At 35.5% G+C, this 25,458-nt stretch overlaps 1 protein-coding gene across 3 annotated transcripts in view; it reads right to left on the bottom strand.

Annotated features, from left to right (window-relative positions):
• MAGI2 (membrane associated guanylate kinase, WW and PDZ domain containing 2) overlaps positions 1–25,458 on the bottom strand; it is a 1,408,091-nt gene that overhangs the window by 463,450 nt on the left and 919,183 nt on the right. For all 3 annotated transcript variants that reach the window (XM_036010705.1, XM_028525694.2, XM_028525695.2), the window contains exon 5: positions 9,657–9,867. In XM_036010705.1, coding sequence (XP_035866598.1) covers positions 9,657–9,867 — 211 coding nt within the window. The remainder of the gene's footprint in view (positions 1–9,656; positions 9,868–25,458) is intronic.

Genomic DNA, 25,458 nt, shown 5'->3' with positions numbered 1-25,458 from the left:
TAGACACACATATATCTGTTTCTATATTTGCAAAGAAACCTTTCCTCTTCTGGCTGGGGAATGGAACAAATATTTTCTAGAAATTTTGAATCCTATTAACATACTACTATGTATTTCTATGGATCAAGTTAATGTGATGCTCATGAAAAGTGCGAGATCCAGTAAAGGTGGCAGCTAATCTAGTTTAATCAATGTCATATTAAAAAATCCTGATGAAAACCTTTAAAATGGTTTATCCAGACTCTTTTCTAATGTTAAAGTCTATTCTGAGTCTGTCTGAAGGACTGGAACAAACAAGAAGTGAAATTTTGTTCAACTCAGAAATTCTAATTTAAATTCGTATCAGTGTCCCTGCAGACATGTGATAGGCTGACTTACAATGAATCAGAAATTTGTGTATATTTTTTAAGTTTAACCTCTTCAAAAGAAGCAGGTTGAATGATAACATCTTCTGTGGAAACATTCTAGTCACATAGAAAATGCTTCACTTCAACAGGAAAAGCTACTGACATTATGGTACACCATTGCAAAGTTATTCTCACTGTCTCATGAATGTCCTGATCGTCTACTTTGTCAGTGGCTGCACTAGAACTTACACGCACATTACCTTATTGTGATTGTGGCTACATGTTTTTAACTCCATTTTACAAATAGAGAAACCAAGGTTGAGAGAAGCTAGGCAATGTGCCCAAGATCACACAGGAAGTGTGTGAATGTGAAAGAGCTGGGGAAAGGAACCAAAATTCTGCCACCCTGAAGCTGCCCTTGTGAGACAATGACGTCCAACTGTTTATCAAGAGACAAGACCCAGAAGGAACCTATGAATTTCCCCCCTTTCCTGCCCAACAGATTCAGACAGAGAAACCTGTTTCAGGAAAGAGAACTTGGGATGTCTCCTTCACTTAATTTGAATTAAGTATGAAAACCGAGGGTTTCAGGCAGGTGCTTGTTAGCAAGATACCTTGTGTTCCTTCCCTTTCTTTCTGAGTTACCTAAAAGAATTTGTCTGTCACATATATTCCCCTCTTCCTCAACTACCTATAAGTCACCCATCTTCACTTCTGAAATCTAAAACCTTGGTGCCTCCTTTCACCTTTGTCCAGAACATCACCTTTGTCCAAATTGTCACCTTTGTCCAAATACCCAATGTTCTCTCATGGTCTTTGGAACTTGTATACCTGTGTGAATTCCACTTCAATCTGCCTCTGTTGATTTGATTATTAGTCCAGCCAGAAGAACTCAGAAAGTGGGAAGAAAACTATTAATATTTTTCTAGCCCCCACATTGACATTAAATCCAGATGTATGTCATTCCCAAGTCCAAAGTTTTTATGACCTAAAACCAGAGGACTAAATTTAACACTTTGCTTTTTATACTGAGGTGCTTTATTTCACAACTTTGAAGGGTAATCCAAGATCTCTTTCCTAGTTCTTTTGCCAGTGGTTTAGAAACAGAGATGTTATATCCTATTTGAGGGTAAGAATCACTAAATGAAATTCCTTTGTGTTAAATGCCCTCTACTTAGTAGGTATTGTATTAAAATTGCACATGCATAGAACTGGAAGAGAGAACATTGTAACTGAGGAGCCACAGGTAATATTGTTACTGGTGAAAACATGTTCCTTTGAGGTGTTGAGAAGTATAAATGTGGTGGCAAGATTTTGTGTGTATTAGAGAAATAATACACCCTTGGAGACTGATGGTAGGGAGGATCTAGCAGCAACTGCCCTGAAGCTTCTGTTAATCCTCTATATATTTTCTTGGTACCTGGTAATGATCAAGGTGCCATTCAAATCATTCAACCCAATTTCCTGATCTTCCTGCGCTTGAGTTGGGACATCCACCTGACTTTCTGGCACTCTATGCTCTCTATCCAATCTGATTACCTTTTCACTTTTTCCCAGGAGAGGCTCTGTCCCTTTATGTTGCCATTTTGGCTCTTACTGCACATGTCCAAAGTAAAAACACCTCTCCTGTGCCATCTTGACTTCTACTGTGCATGTCAAAAAGTTCTGTTATGTCATCTGGTTTCTACTGCACATGTGTCCAGCAGAGGAATTTTTCTCCTCCTCTGTTCTCCAATAATCCAGTACTGGGCTAGCAGCAGCCCTTAGAAGATTTCCTGTCCTCTCCAAAGATTAAACCCCCTCAGCAGTAGTCCCCTGGAGTGTGTGAACGAATCTATAAATGCTATAGTTTCCTAATAAACTTAATGGATTGCTGTCCTAATATCTGATTCAGATTCCCAATTCATTAAGATTAATACTTGTTTCCCATTGCTTCCTTCCTTATTAATAACTAGCTAAACCCTTCATTATTAGTAATTAGCTAACTATCTATGCTAACAATATCAGTGGAAACATTTTTCTTATAAGTTTAACTTCTCTATTCAAATCACACTCAAATAAAATTTTCTTCATTCACATATGAATATTTTTTTCAGAATAAAGTCTGGAAAATCCTGATTTATATTATATATATATATATATATATATATATATATATATATATTAGGTCTTAGAAGCTATACTAAAGAATTAGGTTAATAAAAATCTATCAAATGGTCCAAGAACTAGTATGGTTAAAATGAAAATTTTCATATAGGCCCTGCCACATTCTATACTCCAGTTCATTTTCCACTCATTTGCTCTATGTTTTTCCAGTCAGTACATACTGCTTATCACTTATCAGTTACTTAGGTGGATCCTTAAGGTTGACCCAATCAAAACCTAATTTTGAGACATGTCTCCTTTCCTTCTTTTCTGTATGTTTCCTTTAGCTCTCTTCTTTCCTATCTTTATATTGCTACTCAGACCAAAACAATGTTTTTACTACTATACAAATATTGAGTGATATTTCATCAACTGCAATTTTATTCGTATAATAAGAAACTTTTACTATCAAATATACTCCTTTCCTTTGCTCCATTAACTCTAAAAAGAGTAATAGACTAAACACAATGACAAATACATCAAATTTTAAAAGTCCTACTAGAAAACCAATTCTAAATCTCAATATTTAAGTGGTAGATAAACTATAATTTCATGCTGAGAAATACTACATCAGAAGAATAATAAGAGATTGAAGTCAGTGTTATTTGACTCTAAGAAACATAATCTTTTGAACAAGGTAAACAAGGCCCAGGTAAATATTTTAGAATCTATTGAGCAATTCAAGATGTGTATGAATGTTAAAGTTACAACTGTAGTGCTGCTGATGGAGACCATGATCTTTTATGGAATCATGAGGAAAGAATTCCATGGACCCACACACAGGAGGCTGTGAAGTGGCAAGATTTATTTAGGTGGAAATAGAAGCCTGTCCCTGGGTTTCTAATGTCTCATCTAGAAAAAATTCCAATCTTTTTATCAAGGCCAAAACAAAGGCCGGTGTTCAGAGTTTTTGTTTTGTATCAAAGCTTACTCCATTGGAACCCACACAGTCTGCTGTGGTTCCCAGGTGGCAATTAGACCCACATAGCTGTCATGGAGAGAACATGTGAATGAATGGGGTGAGTACGTAGACATGAGAAAGAAGGGCTTTGTTCTCTGAGATTATATTATCTCAGGTTTAGGAATGATCAGGCACTTGTTCGCAGTAACCAATCAACTTCCCAAGTTTCATAGGCTTTAGCTGGGATTGCCTTCTAGCCAATCCATTCTTTCCACAGGCTACACTGATCGTACTCTATCGTCACCATTTTGACTCCTCCTGTGCATGTCAAATTCTGTTACCTCACCTGGTTTCTACTGAGCATGTGCCCAGCGAATGATTTTCCCTTCTTCCTCCCATTGATAATCCAGTAGTAGACTGGCAGAACCCCTGGAAAGGCTTTCCTGTCTGCTGAGAGGATTAAATCTCCTTGGCAGCAGTACCCTGGAGTGTGTGAATTGGTCTGTAAATGCTATAACTTCTTAGTAAACTTAATGAAATGTTATCTTAATAACTGATTCAGCTTCCCAGTTTATTATGATTGATGTTTGATTCCCCATGCTTCCTTTCTTTATTAATATCTAGCTACCTATGCTAACAGTAGTAGTCATATAGATTTAGGGACAACAATGACACAGATTATTCACTATATGTTATACATTTTAAAAATAAACACTGATTTTTAAAGATTTATAAATTGATTACATCTCAGACCTTAGACAAAGATTCCTCAGGGTGGTACACCATTTTTTCAGAAGACTTTCTCTCCCCACTATATCATCACTTCAAAAAGAAGATTAAAGGCAATGATTGGATGTATTTAATTAACGATAAACAGTGGATGCTTTTTTACTCAAGACTCCATGCTTTCATAGTTTTACTATTTTTTTTCTCTTTATACATTGGTAATCCACATAAGAGGTTATTGTCAATGACCTCTATAGTGGTTATATGTTTCCTAAATAATATTCCTAAATTTTGTTGACAATATAAATATTTGAATTTGTCTTCATACTATCTTTCGTATGTTCAGAAAACTTTTTTAAGGGAAGTTTTGTTATAAATATTGTTCTGGATATTGTAGGTGTGTGTTGCATACTGTTTTGACTAAAACACTATTTCCATCTAGGGAATGCACCAAAATCTTGTGCAGTCACAAGAAAAAAAAATAAGAAAAAATATTCAATATATATACTGTGTTTGTTATAGAGGGCAAGTGAAGATCAGATTTTGTGATTGATAAGGATATGACAAACTTAGAATGAGAAACCATTAAGCTGGTGTTGCTTCTTACCGAAAAAACTGATTATACTTTTCTTTAAAATAAAGTTCCCAAATATTTTCTTTTCTATTTTATAAATGAAATTTTAAAATTTGTTTAAAATGGTAATTGGTATTCATTTCAAACTTAAGGAGATACAAAAATAGCAATTCAAAGAGAAACAGACTAATTGTGTATCTTGTTTAGAATTTAAAGCAAATTTAGCCCTGGTAAAGATTTTCAAAATCATGTACTTCCATGACATTTTTCATAGATGTAATTTTCATTTTAAAAAGTCTACTTTTAAAAATCTACTATTCAAGATGGAATAGCATTCACTGCCATTCAGGAAGATGGTAGTAAACAAACAGATTCTTGTTGTCATTGTTTTTTGCCAAAGTAACAGCGGTCTTTTTTATGTCTCTAACTAAACTGACTCAAAAACAAAGAAGTAATTTAACGGGATTCCCAAAGCCTGTCAATCCAGATTAACTCTATGGCATCTCTGCTTTATGAAACATTTAGCCTCTTGGGTATTGAATTTTTGGTCAAGAAACTTATAAACAGATACAAACTATAATATAAAAGTTTACTTTTATTTCAGCTATTGTTTGTTTATATATTGGGGTAATATGGGATAATAGCAATGACTTTGCAGGGTGGGAGAACTATGAAAATTTGGGAATGTTAATTTGTCCAAAGGTGCCTCAGAATCTCATCTATATAATGAGAGTTCCATCAAATGCTTATAGGATGGTTATAACATAACATGTAAAGTAGACACCACAGCAAAATGTTTAAGAGCAAGGACCCTGGAGGAAACTATATCCCAGAAAAGGTATGAATCTTGTCAGAGATGTTGACTACTGTGTTTCCAAGGTTTAAAGTGGTTCTTAGCACATAGCATGTGCCCTATAAATATCTGTTAAATAAATGGAATCAAAGCATGCTAGCTTTGCCAATTCTTGGTTATATGAGTAGGAACAAGTTACCGCTGCAAGCCTGTTTCTTGAAGTGAGAATTAAGTGAGCACAATGTAAATGCTTACTATATTAGCTGTTATTGTTACAGTAACCTGAAAACAGTGTAAAATAGTAGGCACTCTGTATGTGGTATCCATTATTACAATTTAATTTTATAATTAATATATACTATCTATATTAGAAGATGATATTAATGAGGATGATAAGTTAAGAAAACTACTGGTTTTAAATAATATGCATTTCAAAGTCTGGAAAATTGCTAAATATAAAACATAACTATGCTTTAAAGCATGGTTTGAAGAGTATGTTCACTCACAAGTTAAAATTCTGTTATTTAAAAATACCTTCTGAAGTATGCACTTTTTTTCCTTTTAAATATCATTGTAAAGGATAAAAGTATTTATATCATTCACCAGAGGAGGCAGCTCTGAAGAGCATGAGGAATGTAGTTGGCTCATGTGTTCAGTATTGAGAACAATGGAAAAAATCCTTCTTTTGTGAATGCAGAACTTGTACAGTACTCACAAATATGAGCTATTTTTCCAAACTGAGTAATAATTAGTTTTAAACATTGCATAAAAGACAAAACAATGTACCCTTAATTATTACTTTAATGCAATACCCAATAAGTAGTTTTAAAATAAATGTTTAACATTTTGGCATAGGTAGAGCTCCCCTGTTCTATTCGGAAATAAATTATATTCACAGAAATTTTATACACAGAATCACAGGATCCTTCTCTTTTTGTTTCATTTTCTGTTTTATTATGATCTTCATTTCAGTGAAGTGTAATGAGGGAGCGTTACATACAAGGAGAGACTCCCGTCACTCCAAGACTCTCACAATATTTGTACCAGAGGGAAGTTTTCACTCATATCAGCTCTCTTTACCTCACAAATCTAATTTTCCTTCTCTTCTATCTTTCCTTCCGTCTGTTTGACTTTCCTCTTAACTTACACTACTTTTCCTTATCCTTTTTTTTCCATGACTTTGCCTCAGGACTGCAAACTTTTATATTATAAATAGTATTTGTTTTAAAATTTCTTCACTAAAAATTCTGGGACACATCATGGCTTAGTCCCGAAGAAAGTCCTTATTGCTTCACTATGCTCCCCATCCTGCTCTAGCAGATTGTACCCAGGAGCTTTCATAGTATAGTTTATTCACATAAAATTCATTGTGATATCAATAGCAAAGGTACTCACAAATCAAGGACAGTGGTTTGAAATATTGATTTTGTCAAATGTAATTAGGAAGGGAAGGGGCATTCTAGAGCAAAGAGTGAAAGCAGTTAGGAGTAAAAATCAACAAAAGCTGGGGGCAAAGGAAAGCAGAGTGAAACACAGGCAGAAAGAAAGGAAACGAAGGACCAGGTGATTAAGATGCTGATCCCTCCTGCTCTGATATACTTGAGCTCATCACACTGAGCCTTGAGATTCAAAGTAAACTTTTGAGAGGAAACAAAGATGGAACTCAGGCAGGTCCAGGATGAAGGGTGAGGTGGCAGATGCCTCCATTCTGTGTAATAACCTCTTGAAGCAGGCCATTTGCTCCTGCCCCTGCATGGATCATCTTTCCACCACACTCCCTTCAGTATTAGTACCAGGCTTCTGCATTCTCCTGTGAAGGAGTCTTCCTCAGCATCACTCTCTCAACACAAATAAAATTTCTCTTTCTTTTGTCTTAATTTTCTAGCTCAACCTATCTCTGCTCCTAATACTATACATTTATCCTTCCCTGCAGTAACACAAAGAAGATAAATGAACAAATAAAACCCTCTGTCTTTCAAAAACACCACTGACTTAGCAAAATGAAAACTAAGCAATTATTTTTCAGGATTCACCAACTAACACCTACTTCCCTGGTAAAGTCAGGGGACTTCTCATTATTTCTAATATATATAAGGACTGGGTGTTTGTAATGACAGTTTTTATATGTGAAATGCTCTGTCTACATATTACTGAGTTTTCCAGTTAATGTTATTGCACCTTATCTCTGATGCCTCCTTTTAATACTTAAGTCTGTGCTAAACATATCCTTCCCTGAATAGTATCACAAAACTCAGAGATTGTTCACTAATGCTTTATAACTATTTGTTTCTGTTCCCTAATTTGACAATAAATTTGAGAGCAGAAACTAAAATTTTTGAGTCTTTGAATTCTGACACTAGATGACTGACTAAGCATCTTAACAGAATAAGGTTGGTAGATTCTCCCAAGTCCTGATAAAGTATCATTATTTACTATATACCATTAGCACAAATTCTGTTTTCTAAAATCCCTTTGTCTATACTCCCCAAACCTGAAAATATTTTTTAAAAAGTTTATTTATAGTTCTAAAGAGAGGAGGTTTTATAACTGCATTACTAGAAACATTGTAAGAAAACAGTTCTTTCATCAACTTATGTTGGTTTTCTTTTATTATTTCCACATAGCCTTACTGCTCTTGTATTATATTAAAAATGTTATCCTCAGTCTCCTCCTGCTGTTCTAAACAGCAGTTGTTCTGAACATAAATGTGTGACCTCACATCTAAGGCTTATATTTCGACATCTGATATATGATGGTTCCATGCTGTGCTCATCAATAACAAAATTATGTTTTTAGATATAAATGCTTTTGTGCATTTAAAAAATTTGACATGACTTTCTCTTTTCCAATTAATTGATAAAAGATGTCTTTGGGTTATTTCTTATAGCGAAGACTTAATGGATTCTTAATTTTTTAAAAGTTGTAAGTTTTGCCAAAAGGTGAATGATAGTAATTCATTTTCTATAAACCACTGCAGATCTCATCCATATGGGAGTCAAGCAGAGTGCTAAATAATTACCTGATTATGCATTCCCTTGGCCACATGTATCAAAGTTTCCACCTTCATATGAGAATTAAATATTGGCATGTGGTAACATTTCAATTTCACAACAGAGTTCTGCCTATGGAGAGCTAAGTCACAAATCATTACAGGTGGGGAAAAGGAATAGAGTTTTAATATATTTTTTGAATAATCAGAATTTACATATTTTTATTAAAAGTTGTTTATTTATAATATTTGTTTTTATTCTTTCTAATGAACATTGTGATTATTTTACCCACACCAACAATTTAATTTTGTGCTATGATCTTCAACTTTGTAGTTCATTTTAAAAATGTGGTTCTACTTCTAGGAGATAAAAGTGAGACAGTATTAATAAAATATATTGAAAATTTTAAATTGGAAATATAAATCTCAAAGGAAAGAAAATATTAGATTGATTAAGTATCACAAGGGAGTTCAGGATTAGCATTTTATTTTTTCTTGGGAAGTCATAAAAATGGTAAGCAAGAAATACAATGGAATTTAAAAAATAAGTATAATGACATATACAAAAATAAATATATGTATATTTTTAAACATCAATGCATGGTTGCTTCTCACATGCCCCTTACTGGGGACCTGGCCTAAAACCCAGGCATGAGCCCTGACTGGGAATCAAACCAATGACCCTTTGGTTCGCAGGCTGGCACTCAATCCACTGAGCCACACCAGCCAGGGACCAAAATAAATATTTTATTGATACTTGATATCAGAACCAAATGCTTTACAACATTTACTTTTGTGACTAGAAAGTATTTTGCCCTAAATAGCTTCATCATCCTATTTTATTACTGAACATGATGGTAGAAGTTACAGCAATCTGACTTAAAATGTGGGATTGTCTCATATGGACTATATGGATGTCTTGCAAGAATAGAGTAAGCATATCCCCATAATTGCAACAAATTTTACAATGAAGTTCTTTAATATATTCTATGATTTATAGGGGATAATTTAGGATCCTTAACTGTATTAAGGAACTATCCCATTATTTTCTAACAACAAAAGAAACTGATGCCAGGAGCAATACAAGTCATTATTTTATTTTTACCACATTTCCAGTTGCTACATCATTTACATACTGCTATGGTCTTTATGACAATGTTCAAAGACATGTGTGAACTTACTCAATGAAGTACACTTCACCCTTCTCTGTATAGGCCATTTCCCAGTTATCAGGCAATGGGTCTGATTCCTCATTCTCTTCAGGTTTTGTTGGTTTTGCATCATCCATCTGCTCCTTCAGCTCCTCAGACTGACTGTACACTGGTGCAGGATAAGGCTGGGAGGGTGTCTCCCCTGAGGCACCTGCACTCTTGTCTTCAGGTTCACTGGATTCTACAAGAGAACAATGACATGTTGTTTGTCAGTCAAGCTATAGCAACTTCTAAATGTGTGGAATGTACTGCATCAAGGAATAAGCTCTGTGAAGGCTAACAAGAAAAGCATAATTGCAAAGAGCTCTGAAAATTATCACGGCTTATTTGAGTTCACCTTTCATGCATTATTCCTCTATCATTCATCTATTTGTTGTTGATTACTAAATCGGAGGACCATCATTTCACAACCCAGATGTGGTAGGCAAAGTAATGACCCTTTAAGAATGTCCATGTCCTACTCCCTGGACCATGCTAATGTTACCTTACATGGCAAAGGAAGATTTACAGATCTGATTAAATTCAGGTTTTAGTATGAAATTGGGAGTGTAACTGTTTAGGTAAATTCAATTTAATCGCAAGGATTTTTTTTTAAGTGTAAGAGGAAAGCAGGAGAGAGTGTTTAGGGGGAGATGTGACTAGTAAAGTATGACAAAATAGATGCACTGTTGCAGGCTTTGGAAACAGAAGAAGGGGGACAACTGCAAGTCAAGAAATGTGGGCACCCTCAGAAGCTGGCAAGACAAGAACAGATTCTCCACAAGAGCCTCCAGAAAGGAATGCAGTCCTACCCACCCCTTGATTTTAGCCCAATAAGACCCAGGTCAGACTTCTAACCTACAGAACTATAGGATGATAAATTTGCATTGTTCTAAGTCATTAACTTTATGGTAATTTATTACAGCAGCAATAGCAAACTAACATAAGAGAGCTAAAACTAAAAGATATACATTACTTAAGAGAAATAATAGCAGGGTTGGAGGACAGATCCAAGGGTCCCAACATGTAAATACTACAAACTCCAGAATGAACATATGCAGAAGAAATAATAACAATAAAAATGGAAGAAAATGTAGCTAAAATGAAGGAATGCTTCAGTCTACAGATTGAATGGTTCACTGAATCTGAGGACAGATTACTGAAGTACATAGCCCACTAAACATACATTGGTGAAATTTCCAAACTCTACTGTTAAAAAATAGAAGCTGTAGCAGCTTCTACACTGAAGAAACATGATTACTTACAAAGAAAAAAGGAACACAAGAGCTTCAGTCCTTTCATCTATGACACACTAAACTCAAGGATAGTAAGGTAACATCTGTAGTAACACTAGAAAAAATTCAGCAACCCAATAACTTAACTCTGTCAAAATATTATTCATCTATCCAAGAAAATGAAAGTCACTTTTATTTTATTTTATTTATTGACTTTAAAGAAAGGAAAGAAGAATGAGAGAGAGAGAGAGAAAGAGAGGAAGGTGGGGGAGGTTTGTTGTTCCACTTATGTATTCATTCATTGGTTGCTTCCTGTATGTGTCCTGACTGGGGATTAAACCTACAGCTTTGGCATGTTGGGACGATGCTCCAACCAACTGAGCTACCTGGTATCCAGTCAGGGTAAGAAAGTTGCTTTTAAATATGCAAAAATTCTGATATGTATACTACTCACATATTCTATACTAGGACAACACTTGAGAAATTATTCTAACCATATCATGATGACGAATCAGAGTATAGATCTCAAAATGGTGAGGGAACTGGAAAAAATAAAAATTAAGAAGAAATAGATCCTATAACTAGAGTTAAGTATAAACGGAGGATGACCACATTTTTGGAAATTTGTAATACGTGCTAAAGATAGATTTTTGAAAGAGAAGAAAAATATGTGAAAAACCTATCATCAGTATGGGTTTTAAACCATATTTTGGGAAAGTTCAGGGTCTGCAGGGTGGAGGAAATGTAGAGATAAAAAGACTTTATAAAGAGCTCAATAGGAAGCACACCAGAGAGTGGGTAAAGAAGATGATTATAAGCTATTTATTCATGGGATGGACAAATATTCTGGTCAAAGTATAGATGCCATCATATAAAGAGGATATTTTCTCTCTGAGCCACCCAGGTTTATTTCTTTCCCATTTAGCTTTTCTGTCATTAAAGACAGACCATGAGTCTTATTTGTCAGGGAAGAGTACAGCAGGTACCATCTAGGGCAAAAACATTCTTGGGGTGAATAAGAAGAAAGGTATAATGTAGAGAAAGTTCCTGCAAGGTAGGATGGTGGCTGGGAGAGAGAAAGTCAAAGAAGAAATGTTTATATTTAAGAAACTACCTGTTTCATTCAGGGATTCAGCACCAACACCTCTAGATGGTAGTCTGGGCTGTGGTGTGGTGGAGAGAAGAGGGAAACCACAGAAAAGGTCAGGGGAGCCAAAAGCAGAGGGGGCCTGTGAACACCTTAAGTTTAGAACTTTGGGAGGAATATTTTCTGCAGAGTGACTTCAAATGTCCACTGGGGTGTCAGAGGAGAAAAATGATGGAGTGAAAACATTTGGCAAATACTACTCCCAAGACTTCCTTGTGGTATGGATGTCATCCAGAAGTCCAAGTACACTCCAGTGAGAAACTGGGAAAGTGGCTAAGAGTAGGGAACCAACTGGCCTGCAGTGAGGGTCACTATGGCTTCCTCACAGCACAAGTGCGGTGGGGACAGACTAATCCCAAAAATGGACAGAGAACACTACTGACATATAATGTCAGTGTGAAGATAAGGCAGCCATCTTGGAAATAGAAAATTCTACAATCATTTGGGAACACAATCAATAGTCATTAACATTAAAAGATATACATATGCAAATATATATACTTTGATTCCATGATCCCACTTTGAGAATATATCTTCTGGAAATAAAGATAGTGTTGCATAAGGATACCTATATAACAATATTTATTACAGCATTGTTTGTAGTAGCAAAGGCCTGAAAATGATTTGAATGTGTATCAATGAGAATGTGATTAAACTCTGGTTATCATTACCATGAAAAACTACATAGTGTAAAAACAATAAATTAGATCTATAAAAATAGTGAATTAGATCTGTATCTATTGACCTGGAAAATTATTACTATTCAGGGAGTGATCCAAGTTGTAGGGTAATATATATCATTAAGCCTATTTTTTAGAAATAAGCAAACATCAAGCTAGATATATTCATATAATTTTGCATTTAACTAAATGAGCATGAAAACTAGATGGAGAAATATACAACAAATTGTGAACTTTGGTTAGTAAGTAAATTTGAATGGGGGCAGGAAAAGTTGTCTTTGCATATCTTTGTATTCATTAGCTATTATTTTTATAATTTTAAAAATTAATAAAGCTAGTTTAAAATGAGTAAATTAAAGTATAATATTCTCTCTGTTTCAATAAATTACTTGGATCAATTTTCCGCATATGTATCAATCTCAGAGCAATATTAAAGTTATCTTTATGAAATAGAAAGCTCAAGAACACTTTTATAACAGTGAGGTGGAAACACTTTACTGTGGACAAAGCTTGTAAACAGTCCAGCAAAACAAGGACATGAAATCTTTTAAAATTAATAGCATGGAGTTCACTGGTGGTATTAGCTACCAGTTATGGGGTAGTTATTTAGGAATGGAGGGTGGGAAAGCCAGTTTGTAATATAATCTTTCATTGTTCTCCCCTTAAAATGAAGAATTTATGAAAAGAGTATGGCCTTAGTAATGTAGTCTCCTAGCTGATTCCTCATACAGGTTTGACTTTTGCAAATTGTGTAGAAAAAAGCAGCAAGAGAAGATACAATTACTTTCTTTAGATTATCTTAGCTATACCTTATTAGAGCATGTAATTAAATATATGAAACACACCATTCTCAGGTATTTTGAAGTGTCATATTGCATTTGAAAGTTAAAATGCAAGGTCATGCTCTGAACATATTCATTTATTGAATGTTCACTTAATCAATGTTTGTTAAGCACTCAATTGGTGTTGGGCACTGAGGACAGAAGATTGAACAAGAGAGGCACAGTCCCTGCACTCATAGAACTCAAAATATGTCAAGATGCATAGTTTTTAAAGTGTGATCAGTGCTAGCAAAGGGAAAGATGAGATTTTATGCAAGTGCATTCACCTGACCTCATTTAAAGAGTTAAGAAAAGCCTTTTTAAAATGTGCTATCAAATGTGAAACTAGTAAAAGGAGTCAAGAGACTTCTTCCAGAAGGTAAGGGGGAAGAATAAAGGAGTGGACTAGGCAAGCTCTTGGAAGGCATATTGAGAATCTGGGACTGTATCCTGAGAGCAATGAGAAGGTACTGATGTGTCTTAATTAAGGGAATGACACAATTAAGTTTTCCTCCTTCACAAAGATCTTAACTATGAGTATTCTGGACATTTCAGAGTGACAAGATTAGATATTTAAAAACCAGTGGGGAGTTATTTTTATGCTCCAGATGATAGTGTCATGGGCATAGAAAGAAGTGGACTGCAAAATGTATAGAGTGTAGATTTGTTATGATTTCCAAAAATAATGGACAGATAAGGAAAAAATGAAGAGTTGTGGTAAACACAGTTAGTGGCAAAGCTATTGACTGAGACAGGAAATGTACCCTGTGGAGAGTGGGGGAGACTGGGTACAGCTCTGGGCACACTGAGAGAGAAGTCCGTGCCAGATTCACAATGGAGATGTCATGTCAGAGAGTTCTTGGCTGGAGAGAATCAACTTGAAAGGCAGCAGCATATGGCTAGCTTGTATTATAATGTAAGCCGTAGGAGGGAATGAGATTGCTTAGAGAGACAGTGCAGCATGTGGAAATGAGAATCCATAGAACACTGCCTGAGGAGCTCTAACCTTTGGTAGTCATTGAGAGAAGGACCAGGAAAGAGCAGCCAGGGAAGTAACAGGAAAATCAGTTGGTCCTCCTGCCATTAAAGACAAACAGAAGGCAACCAGGGGGAAACACTTCACTGTGGGTAAAGTTTCTAAACAGTCCAACAAGATAAAAATATAAAATCTTTTGAAATTAATGACATGGAGGTCACTGGTAACATCTCCTACCACTTATAGAGGAGTTATAATGGAGTGGTGGGTGGGGAAGCCACATTGGAATGGATTAAAGAATGAATGAAAAGGTCCTGGCCAGCATTGTTTAGTAGGTTGGAGCATTGTCCAGTAGACCAAAAGATATGGGTTCAATTCCCAGTCAGGGCATATAGCTAGGTTTTGGGTTTGATCCCCAGTTGGGGTGTATACAAGAAGGCAACCAAATGATGTTTTTCTCTCTTACATCAATGTTTCTCTCTTTCTCTTTCTCCTTCTCCCTTCTTCTTTTTCTAAAAGCAGTGAAAAATGTCCTCAAGTGAAGATTTAAAAAAAGAAAATAAATGAAAAGAATATATAGAATATACTGACAGACTATTCATTCGAGAAGCTTAGTTATGAACAAATAAACTTTTTTCTCTAACTATATAGTACTATTATATTTTCAAGAGAAATGTAAGGTATGTCTTGGGGAAGAAAATTAAGCCTTTGGAGATGTCTAATTATATTTATTTACATGACAGATATATTCAGCCAAGTTCTCCCTGTTTATCTAACTCATTTGTTCATTCATTCCTTTATTCTAATTTAGTTGATCAGTCATTACATTATCAAACATTAATTTAATATCTATAGTGTGCAAGACACTGGACAAAAGCTAATGAGGGGGAAAAAAGAACTTTTATCAGGTTATTGTGAATTGCTTTGAAAGGGAAATGATAAGTGGCTCCTGCCTTTTCTGTCTTAACAAAATAGGAGAAAAAATAAATAAGGCCAATCGAGAACTATAACATTCCTACATTTACTATTTATAGTGGCTAATCTAGAATGTAGTTTATGGTGAAAATCAAGGGCTTGTGGTATAACTCAAACCAATGTACTCACAGGCAACTCTGCAGTAAGGCAGGCTTTCCATATGGGGGCAGAGTCTATTCCAGAAAGAGCCATGTTACCTGACTCCACACATGGGTAGCCTCCCCCATTACTAACATCCCCCAACTAGAATGGAACATTGTTACAACCGGTGAACCCACATTGACAATTTATTGTCACCTGAAGTTCATAGTTTACTTATGCTTCACTCTTGGTAATGTTCATTTTTATGGGTTTGGATAAATGTATAATGACAAGTATCTAAGATAATATCACATAGAGTAGTCCACTGCCCTAAACATCCTCTGGGCTCTGCCTATTCCCTCTTTCCCCTCTAACTTCTGGCAACCACTGATGTTTTCACTGTGTCCACATTTTTGCCTTTTCCAGAATGTCATGTAATATAGAGCCTTTTCAGATGGGCTTCTTTCACTTAGTGATATGTATTTAAGTTTACTTGATGTCTTTCAATGGCTTTATAACTCATTTCTAAATTTTAGCCCTGAATAATATTCCATTGTCTGAATGTACCACCAGAACAAATTGTTGGTAATCAAAGCAGGAGAAGGACAGATCTTGCACGCCCACCAGTGATGCATGTGTAGCCACTCTTGACAGCACTCCCTCCTCCCATGAAGCTCTGCTTAGAAATAGGTGCTATGTGCCTTTGCGCAAGTCTCGTACCTGTCAGATTTGTGGTTTGAGAAACCCTAGACTACTTAAATTCTGACTAAGCAGAAGGAGCCAAATAACCCATGCATCTTTTATAGTAGTATAAAGCTATTTCTTTTTTCCCTTTTCTTAGAGCATTTATATTAGACAGCTCATCATTGCAAATTCTTTATCTCTTTGACATGTATATAAACCTTTAAGAAGCTAAATAAAACTCTGGCTGGGTGGCTCAGTTGACTGGAGCATCTTCTCCCTCTCTCTCTTTTTTAATCTTTATTGTATTTTTTCCATTACCATTTACTCCCCTTATACCTCCCTCCCCCTAGCAATCACCACACTATTGTCCATGTCCATGAAACTTTCTCCTTTTTGCTCAATTTCTGAGTTAAGAATCGATCATGTAGAATTATCTTTTTGACTTCCAAGAGAAATTTTTTTTTTAACATAGTTTTATTGCTAAATCAAAACATATTTTTTCTGTATATATAAATGTAATTTTCCCTAAGATGCTTGGTGCTGAAGGGAACAGATTATTAAACACCGGTGTTTTCTGGGCAGGACATTTTGCATTCTAGGTTCTTTAGGTGGCTTGCAAACCAGAGTGATTTTTTCTTCACTTACAATAGAAACAATATATACTTCAAAAGAAAGGGAGCTTCTTTTTAAAGAATGGCAATGGTGAAAAAATTTTCCCTTTGGCCAGGACTCTTGAATTTACTAGAAATTTTACAGAAACACTGAGACAAATAGACATTAATAATATACAGTCTTATAAACAATGACTCATAAACATATTTATGTATACTTTTACTGTTGTGATGAATTAAAAATATAATATTTTCATATTTCCTAACCTACTGGTTTTATTGGATGCAGCAAATGATTTTCTTCTTACCATAAGAAAATCAAAAGAGCTCAAAGGTCCTGAAAGAACACAAGGACTGAAAGCCATTTAACTAGAAGAGCATTAAATATATGCATTTTTGCATTCAGTCCAGTTCACATAAATTCTATAGCTGTGGTCCAGTCTAAGGTTTCCATAGTACAACAATGTATATTGTAGCCATTTCACTTGCTTATACGTTCATTGTCTTGAATGGAAATCTAAGGATAAATCAGAATGCCATGGTTTTGAATGTCCCTACCTGGTTTCATTAAAGAATATCAGAAACCAGGATAAAACCATTTCAAAAAAAAAGAATGCCTATTTTATACCTTATGCATGTTTTCATTTGATGTGGTCGAGGCATATAGTTGATATTCAGCTTTCTGTAATTGCCATCCTTCAAAATGAGGGAGAATAATGTTTTTAAGCTAGATAGGAAATTATTGATTTTATTCCTTTCAGCCATCATAACTGTTAAATTTCTAAAGCTTGTTGTAGCTTGTGAGAGAACTCTGTGATTTCTATTTCTAATGACTATATAACAAATTTTAATAAATCGAATAGACTTTTCTCCTGTCTTCATATTATTTCTTTGTAAATAAACATGGCTAGAGAACATTTAAGGGGAAAAAGACTGAGGAACGTATTTGTAGTTGATAAAAAAAGAATATAAATAACTTGAAATTAAAAGAAATTCTTTTTCTTTTTGTTTAGCAATTCTCAGATAGCAGCAAACATGCTCCACAAGAAACAGAACAGAATTGCTGAGGCTAGGGTCAGACTACCTGGGTTTAAATCTGTCCTTCACAGTGTGATAGTGGGCAAGCCATTTAATTGCTTTGTGCATTTTGCAATTTACTTTTTACTGTATGATGGGGAATAATAACATTACCTACCTACAGGGATTTGACATGACGTGTATATAAATTGCTCAGAACAGTAAACTACTGAAACATCGTACGAGTTTAGTAAATGTTATATATTATTATCAGTGAGCTCTACTACTTAGAACACTAAAAAATTGCATAGTTAAATCAGTCAAGCAACATAAATGGTTTCTTCCTACAGACACGAAAGTGGTCAACTTTATATGATTTTTAGATATTAGGCACTTTCCAAAAAAATGCAATTGCTTAAAAAACACACAAAGCTAACATTTTCTCTTTATTAGGTATTTGCATAAATTGAGTTATTCTTCCTTAATTGAGACATGCTGTGAAATTAAGTGATGTAAAGGAGGAAAAATAATCCTCAGAAGCCACACATTTTTCCAAGTTTTGCATTATTTCCTATGGAATTATGCATTTGATTTTGCTGGGCTCCAGGAGCTGCTACTGAGCTATAAACTTGGTATCACCTATAATCTTGGCACCTTTGAAGGTGCTGATTTAAAGCAGAATCTGAGATGAATCTCCCCAATTTTATATCCCTGGGGCAAGCTTCGTTTTCAAGTCTGCTTACAACAGATTGCTCAACACTTTCACTACCTGGGAGTGGAAGTGGTGGCTCTTGAAGATGCTTCCTGCCTCCCTGCTTCCTTGCAAATTTAGCACTATTATTAAAAAGTATGTTAGTTGATTGACCCAAGGTCTTATTTGTATTGTGGGGGTGGAGGGGCGGTCGGGCTCTCAGAGCGTGTTCTTCGCTTCACTGCTGGAGACAGAAATTCTTATAATTTGAACCACAGGCTCCTGTTAAATGAACACCTCAGGGTTGATTTTTGAACAAGAGAAAAATATTGTTGTAATTGATTTTTGATTATGGCCATACTATTGATTATATCCTGTAATGAAAAGTGGAGGAAATTCTGTCTTCAGAAAAAAACAGTCATGTTGTGGCCACCTGCATTCTCTGTACCCAGTTAATTGAAAGTAGCCAAGGTTGGCCCTGGCTGTCATAGCTCAGTGGATTGAGCGCGGGCTGCAAACCAAAGCATCACAGGTTCGATTCCCAGTCAGGGCTCATGCCTGGGTTGCAGGGTACGGCCTCCAGCAACCGCACATTGATGTTTCTCTCTCTCTCTTTCTCCCTCCCTTCCCTTTCTAAAAATAAATAAATAAAATCTTTCTTAAAAAAAGAAAGTAGCCAAGGTTGTAGCTTATTGCTCAAAGTTATCAATTTTCCTTACTTTTCCTAAAGCTTCTAAAATGAGAAGAGAAATTATAACATGAGTGCTAAAATGTTTGGACATTGAATTATTAGTAAATTTTTGCTCATCATTTAAAAATAATTACTTTTTTGGTGTAGTAAAACATGCAAATAGACCAAATTCAAAAGTACAGAGGAAATAATTGCAAAGTAAGTTTCCCTTCTGTTCCTACTCCCAGTGCATCAGCAATGCATTCGCAAAGATGATTTTTTTTTCAGTTCCTTCAGAGATTTTTCTATATACATTGATCACTTTTAGTTGGTGTTTTCTGACTCCTTAGCTTTCTTAAAGTGTTTCTAAGTTCTAAAAAAACACATTATAGTCCTAGCTGGTGTAGTTCAGTGGATTGAGTACCAGCCTGCGAACCAAAAGGTTGCTGGTTTGATTCCCAGTCAGGGTATATGCCTGGGTTGTGGGCCAGGTCCCCAGTTGGGGGCATGCAAGAGGCAGCCACACATTGATGTTTCTCCCCCTCTCTTCCTCCCTTCTGCTCTGTAAAAATAAATAAATAAAAAATAAAAATTAAAAAAATTAAAATACATTACAAACTTTTATATGTTATAGAGATTAAAAAAGGTTAGCTCAATGTAACCCTTTTTAAACAATTTAAACACAATGGCAATGGAAAAATATATATATATTTCTGAGATGCTAACAAATACTTCCTTTTATTATTTGAGGCTATGAAAGAAACACAAGTACAGAATAAAATATCATAATTAGGGAAAGTTAGGGTAATAAACTGTGAGATGACACATCAAGTAAGGAAGCAGAATTTAATTCTCAATCCTGTAAAGACATTACTTTTTGTCTGTGATATTTGTAACCAACCTGGATCTTATCTATTGACAGGGGTAGTTAGGAAAATGTGAATTACTAAAAAACAATATTTAGTACCTCAAAATTATTTTTTATCTTTATTTAAAAAATTAGTTATAAAAGTTTTGAAACACTAAAAGAACAATATGAAAAATTATGAAAATAGAAAATTCAAGATCCATGACTGGAAGATGAAAAAAAAAAACCAGCTATAAATAACTAAATAGGAAAAAATCACTAGAAAAATTAGTAGAGAGATTTATTTCCCATTAACAGGGAAGAAGAGCTGCCTTAATTAGTATATTTTCTTCTTTTGGTAACATTTACCTTTTAAAACATTTCAATAAAAATAGGCTGGGATAGAGCAATAAAATAAATCCTCACAGCTTTGAAACTATATGCTGCATGTTTTTTGTAATGTAATGAATTCTGAAGATATTTATCATTTAGGAACAGGTTTCCCAAATCCTCAACCAACTCTTGGGAAAAAGAAACTGAATCAGTATTGAGTATACTCTAAGAGCAAAGCGAGACATCAAATGAAATATAGGGTATGTATATATGGTATTTTGTAAGTCTTGCTTTCAAAATTCTGAAAGAAATGAAAAGACTAGTACTATATGAAACATAAATCACCTTCTAAGAAACATCAAAGGGGCTAAAGAGAAAAGGAAGAAGTCATTTAAAAATTTTGATCTTGATAACTCAAATGTTATTCTTTGGGGCCAAATTGGAGTCTAGGTATTTTTTGATGTGAGCAAGAAGTCAATTAGGAAGAAAAAGATAAGGGTGCTGTTCCCAATGACAAAGCTACATGAAAGGAATCAGTAAGCAGATAGACTTGATATATCAAGTGAACTTACCCCTTCAGAGATAAAGGCCCATTAGAAATAACTAGAGCAATCTGAGATTTCACACCAAAATTACAATCACTTCTATGAAGAGCAATATGAGGTAAGAAGATAGAATACAGGGTGAAAATCAGAACTAAAGAGACTGGATGACTATAATTAGAAATAAGTTTAGACTCAACTAGTCCACAGGTTTTCTGCAAGTGCTGCTCAAACCTGAATGCTTTTTTTCCTTTCCATTTGCATGAAATAAACTTTTCTATCCTTTGCTTTTAGTCTCTGTGTGTCTTTCATTCTGAGGAGGCAGCATATATATGGGTCTTGTTTTCTTATCCATTCAGCTATCCTGTGTCTTTTGATTGTCGCTTATAAGCCATTTACATTTAAAGTGATAACTGACAAATACCTATTTATTGCCATTTTGTTTTTTAACCATTTCCTTCTGTTTTTTTTTTCTTCTTCTTAAAGCAAGCCCTTTAACATTTGCAATATTGGTTTGGTGGTCACAAACTCCTTTAGCTTTTTCTCATCTGGGAAGTTCCCTATTTCTCCTTCAATTGTAAATGAGAACTTTGCTGGGTAAAGTAGCATTGGTAGGTCCTTGCCTTTCATCACCTTGTAATATTTCATGCTAGTCCCTTCTGGCCTTTAATGTTTCTGTTGAGAAATCAGATGACAATTTAATGCGAGCTCCCTTGTAGTTGACTAACTACTCTTCTCTTGCAAACTTTAATATGCTCTCCTCATCTTCAAGCTTTGCCATTATAATTATGATGTGTCTCAGTGTGGGCCCCTTTAGGTCCATTTTGTTTGGGGCTCTCTGCTCTTCCAAAACTGTGTCTTTTTCCTTCACCAGGTTAGCAAAGTTTTTGGTCACTATTTCTTCAAATAGGTTCTTGATCCCTCACTCTCTTTTTCTAATATCCTCATGATGTGGATGTTGTTACACTTCATGTTGTCCCAAAAGTTTCTTACACTCTCCTCATTTAAAAAAATTTTTTTAAAAATTTTTTTGCTACCCTGCTTGGGTGTTTTTTTCTACCTTGCCTTCCAAATTGCTGATTTGATGATCTGCTTCATCTAAACTACTGTTTATTCCTTCCAGTGTATTATATATTTCAGATATTACATTTTTTATCTCTGACTGGTCCTTTTTTCATGCTATTGAGTATCCTTATAATTATTAGCTTAAACTCTATATCTGATAAATGCTTGCCTCCAATTCATTTAGATCTTCTTTTGAAGAATTCTCTTGTTTTTTTCATTTGGGGCCTGTTTCTTTGTCTTTCCTTTTTTGGGTTCTTTTTTGTGTTTGTTTCTATGTATTAGGTATATCTTCAAAAACTCTGGCGCAGGCCTATTTTAGAAGTGGCTGTTACTGGCCCTGGGCAACCCAACTGGACCTGTCAGAGACCCATAACTTGTGGCTCTCTCTGCTAGGCCTGTGTGCATGCAGAAGGGAGAAAGCTGTGCAATATACCTGGCTTTTGTCAGCATTGGCCTGAGGAGGGTCAGCTAAAGTTTCGAAGCTCCCAGAGATTCACCTTTGCTTGCAAGCTTTCCATTAGGCTTATTCAGTGAATGTACCTCCAGCTATACTCCTAAGTAGCCTGGTTTAAGCTCCATAGGTGGGGGTTCAGAGAGATTCCTGCAGGGGGGGTTATTGTTTTACCCCAGGCTGATGCCATTTAGGAGGGAGTGCTCTGCCTGAGAAGGATGGCTTCTACAGTATGGGCAATGACTCAGTATAGGGATCCTGGTGGCTAACCTTTCAGCTCTTTCCCCAGAGCCACCAACTCCAGACTCTCCTCATGTGGCTCTAGTCTGTGCTGCTCTCCCTCTGCTGGGGCCCAGGGTTAAGTGGCTGCAAATGAAATTTTGTGCATTGGCCCTCTAAGAGGCTTTCTGTATTTTTAGCCATTTCTTCCTGGTGGACAGAAATCCCACTGCTTTTCATTTCTACATGTTATTTGGATTCCTTCTCTGGTTCTGGTGCTCTAGGCTGGGGAGCCCAGCATGGGGTTTAGACTCCACCTTTCTCAGGGGGAACCCCTTGCTGCTGAAATATCCCTCTAGAACTTCCCAGCAATTCCACTACTGGGAATTTATTTGAAAAAAATGAAAACACTAATTTAAAAGAATATAAGTACCCCTATTGCAGTGAGGTTTAAAATTGCCAAGATTTGGAAGCAGCCCAAATGTCCATCAGTAGATGGTGGATAAAACAACTATGGTACATTTACACTATGGAATATAATCAGCTGTAATAAAGGAGAGTTTACTCTTTGCAACAGCATAGATGGGCCGGGAGAACATTGTACTAAGTGAAATAAACCAGTTAGAGAAAGATAAATGCCATATGATTTCACTCATATGTGAAATCTAATGAACAAACTGAACTAAAGAAAGAGACAAACTTAGAGAACAGGCTGAAAGCTTAAGGGGAAGGTTAGTGGGTAGAGGGATAGAGAAAAAATGAAAAGGACTCATGGACATGAAAAACACTCTGGTGATTGCGGGGGCAAGGTGGGTGAGTGGGGTTGAATAAGGTATAAGTTGGATAAACGGTAATAGAAAAACAAACAAACAAACCCTTACTATTACCCTGGTGGTTCTTGCTTGTTCTGCATTCCTTGTTCATGTATCAAATCCCTCTCTCACACATCACATGAATCCTCAGACACGGCTGAGTGCACAATCACAAAATTCTGAATCAGTTTTGAGGACAGGACGAAGGTCAAATAATGCATAGCTTTTCGTTCAATTGCAAAGTGAGTCTGCCTTGATTTAAAATGACATCCTTGAAACTAGTAATGATTTCTTTTTCCCCCAAGAGTGTAGTTATATTTACTACAATAGTTCATAACCATAAACTCTAACATGATTACCTTGTAACTTTATAATCACACCTAGATAAGAAGAACATTTTACAATTAGGACAGTTTTAACTTTCAAGTAATTCTTTTATAAAATGATAGAATGCCCTCATTTAAAAATGGAATATCTAATTTACAATAGCCCAGAAATTTGCCTCTTCAATGGAAAGATAAAACCCAGTATGGTGTTTGGGAATAAGATCATAAAACTAAGCCTCCTCAAAAAATATATAAATCTGAGTAGATATACACATCACAGTCTCTGTGAACCCACACAAAAATGAGCAGGGGACAAGCGTCGGGGTGGTTTCAGAGTGGGCTATTATTCGCAGGAAAACAGCGAGATTCACTACGGAGGACATAATTCTTTTGACAGTGACAGGACCTCATTCACAGAAACAGGACTGATGGTGCATGCACAGTCAGCGTGCCAAGCGGCACAGGACCTGGAGGCAGGTCCCTAATGGTGAACTGAGATCATGGCCGAGGACACTTGGTGATCACATAAGGGACACTCTGTTTGCTCTCTGGGAGATGCAGTTCATTTGCACTAATTGCAGGCTTGGGGGCCTGGAGAAGGCAGCTCTGTGTATACATACTGTATTCCCTTTGTTGCTGAAGGTAGCTCTCACGGGCCCCGTTCCTCCTGGCATTGTGTGTGTGTATTAACAGAGAGATTTAGCTGCTTTAAAATATATGTGCACTTCTACTTCTTTGTACTAGGCTTACTAATAGCTGGTGAGGGGAAGCTACAATATAATAGTGAATTACTTTCCGGAAAAGTTTAGCAGATAATTCATGAAATAAAAGAAATCCAAGAAAGCTTAACCCAGTTACTTTGGTTTATAGGATTTGCTTTTTTCCAGAAAAGTTTGATCTTCAAAAAGAAATTCTACTTATCTATTAACCATCCATCTAGTTTTGGTATTTCCATAGTTAGAGAGATTAAATAATTCTCATCTCTAAGAATATATTTTTAAAAATATATTTCTGCATAATTTTCTTTAGTTTTCAAATAACTTTTGAAGATATGTAAAACCAGGAATCTCATATGTTTTGAACTTAGAAACACTGCATGTTGAAGACATGAAAAAGTGTAAAATGAACTGTGAACAACATCTAATCATGTTATCATAGTAAAACTTTGACATTCTCTAGAAGTATGGTTGAGTGAAAAATTAAGATTTCTAAGAACTTGAAATATTTAAAGATATATACTGATCACTGAGATAGGTAAACAAAAAGTAGAAAAGATCCTTGTCCTAACAATTTTTATAATATGTATAGGGATGCCAGATAGGCACATTATGAAAAGTTACCTACAAGTAACCAACACTTCCCAAATGAAGAAAAGTGTAAATTGTATTTTAATAATTCAGAGACGGACAATTTCAACATTTCATTATCAGAGTCAACAAATAATTTCTAAGGAACATCAAAAATTTTATTCAATTTTAATAAAATAATATGAGGTTCAAATAGGTGAGAAAGGCCTTATCAGACAGACGAAGGTATTTTATGAGTGTAGACCATAAAGGCAAGAAGAAAGTGGGGGAGTAAAGGGGGAAAAGCTAACAGAGATATTGCAG

Source organism: Phyllostomus discolor, chromosome 10, assembly GCF_004126475.2.
Source record: "Phyllostomus discolor isolate MPI-MPIP mPhyDis1 chromosome 10, mPhyDis1.pri.v3, whole genome shotgun sequence".
Lineage (NCBI taxonomy): Eukaryota > Metazoa > Chordata > Mammalia > Chiroptera > Phyllostomidae > Phyllostomus > Phyllostomus discolor.
The sequence above is the reverse complement of the archived record's forward strand: the minus strand, read 5'-3'. Positions and strand labels throughout refer to the sequence as shown.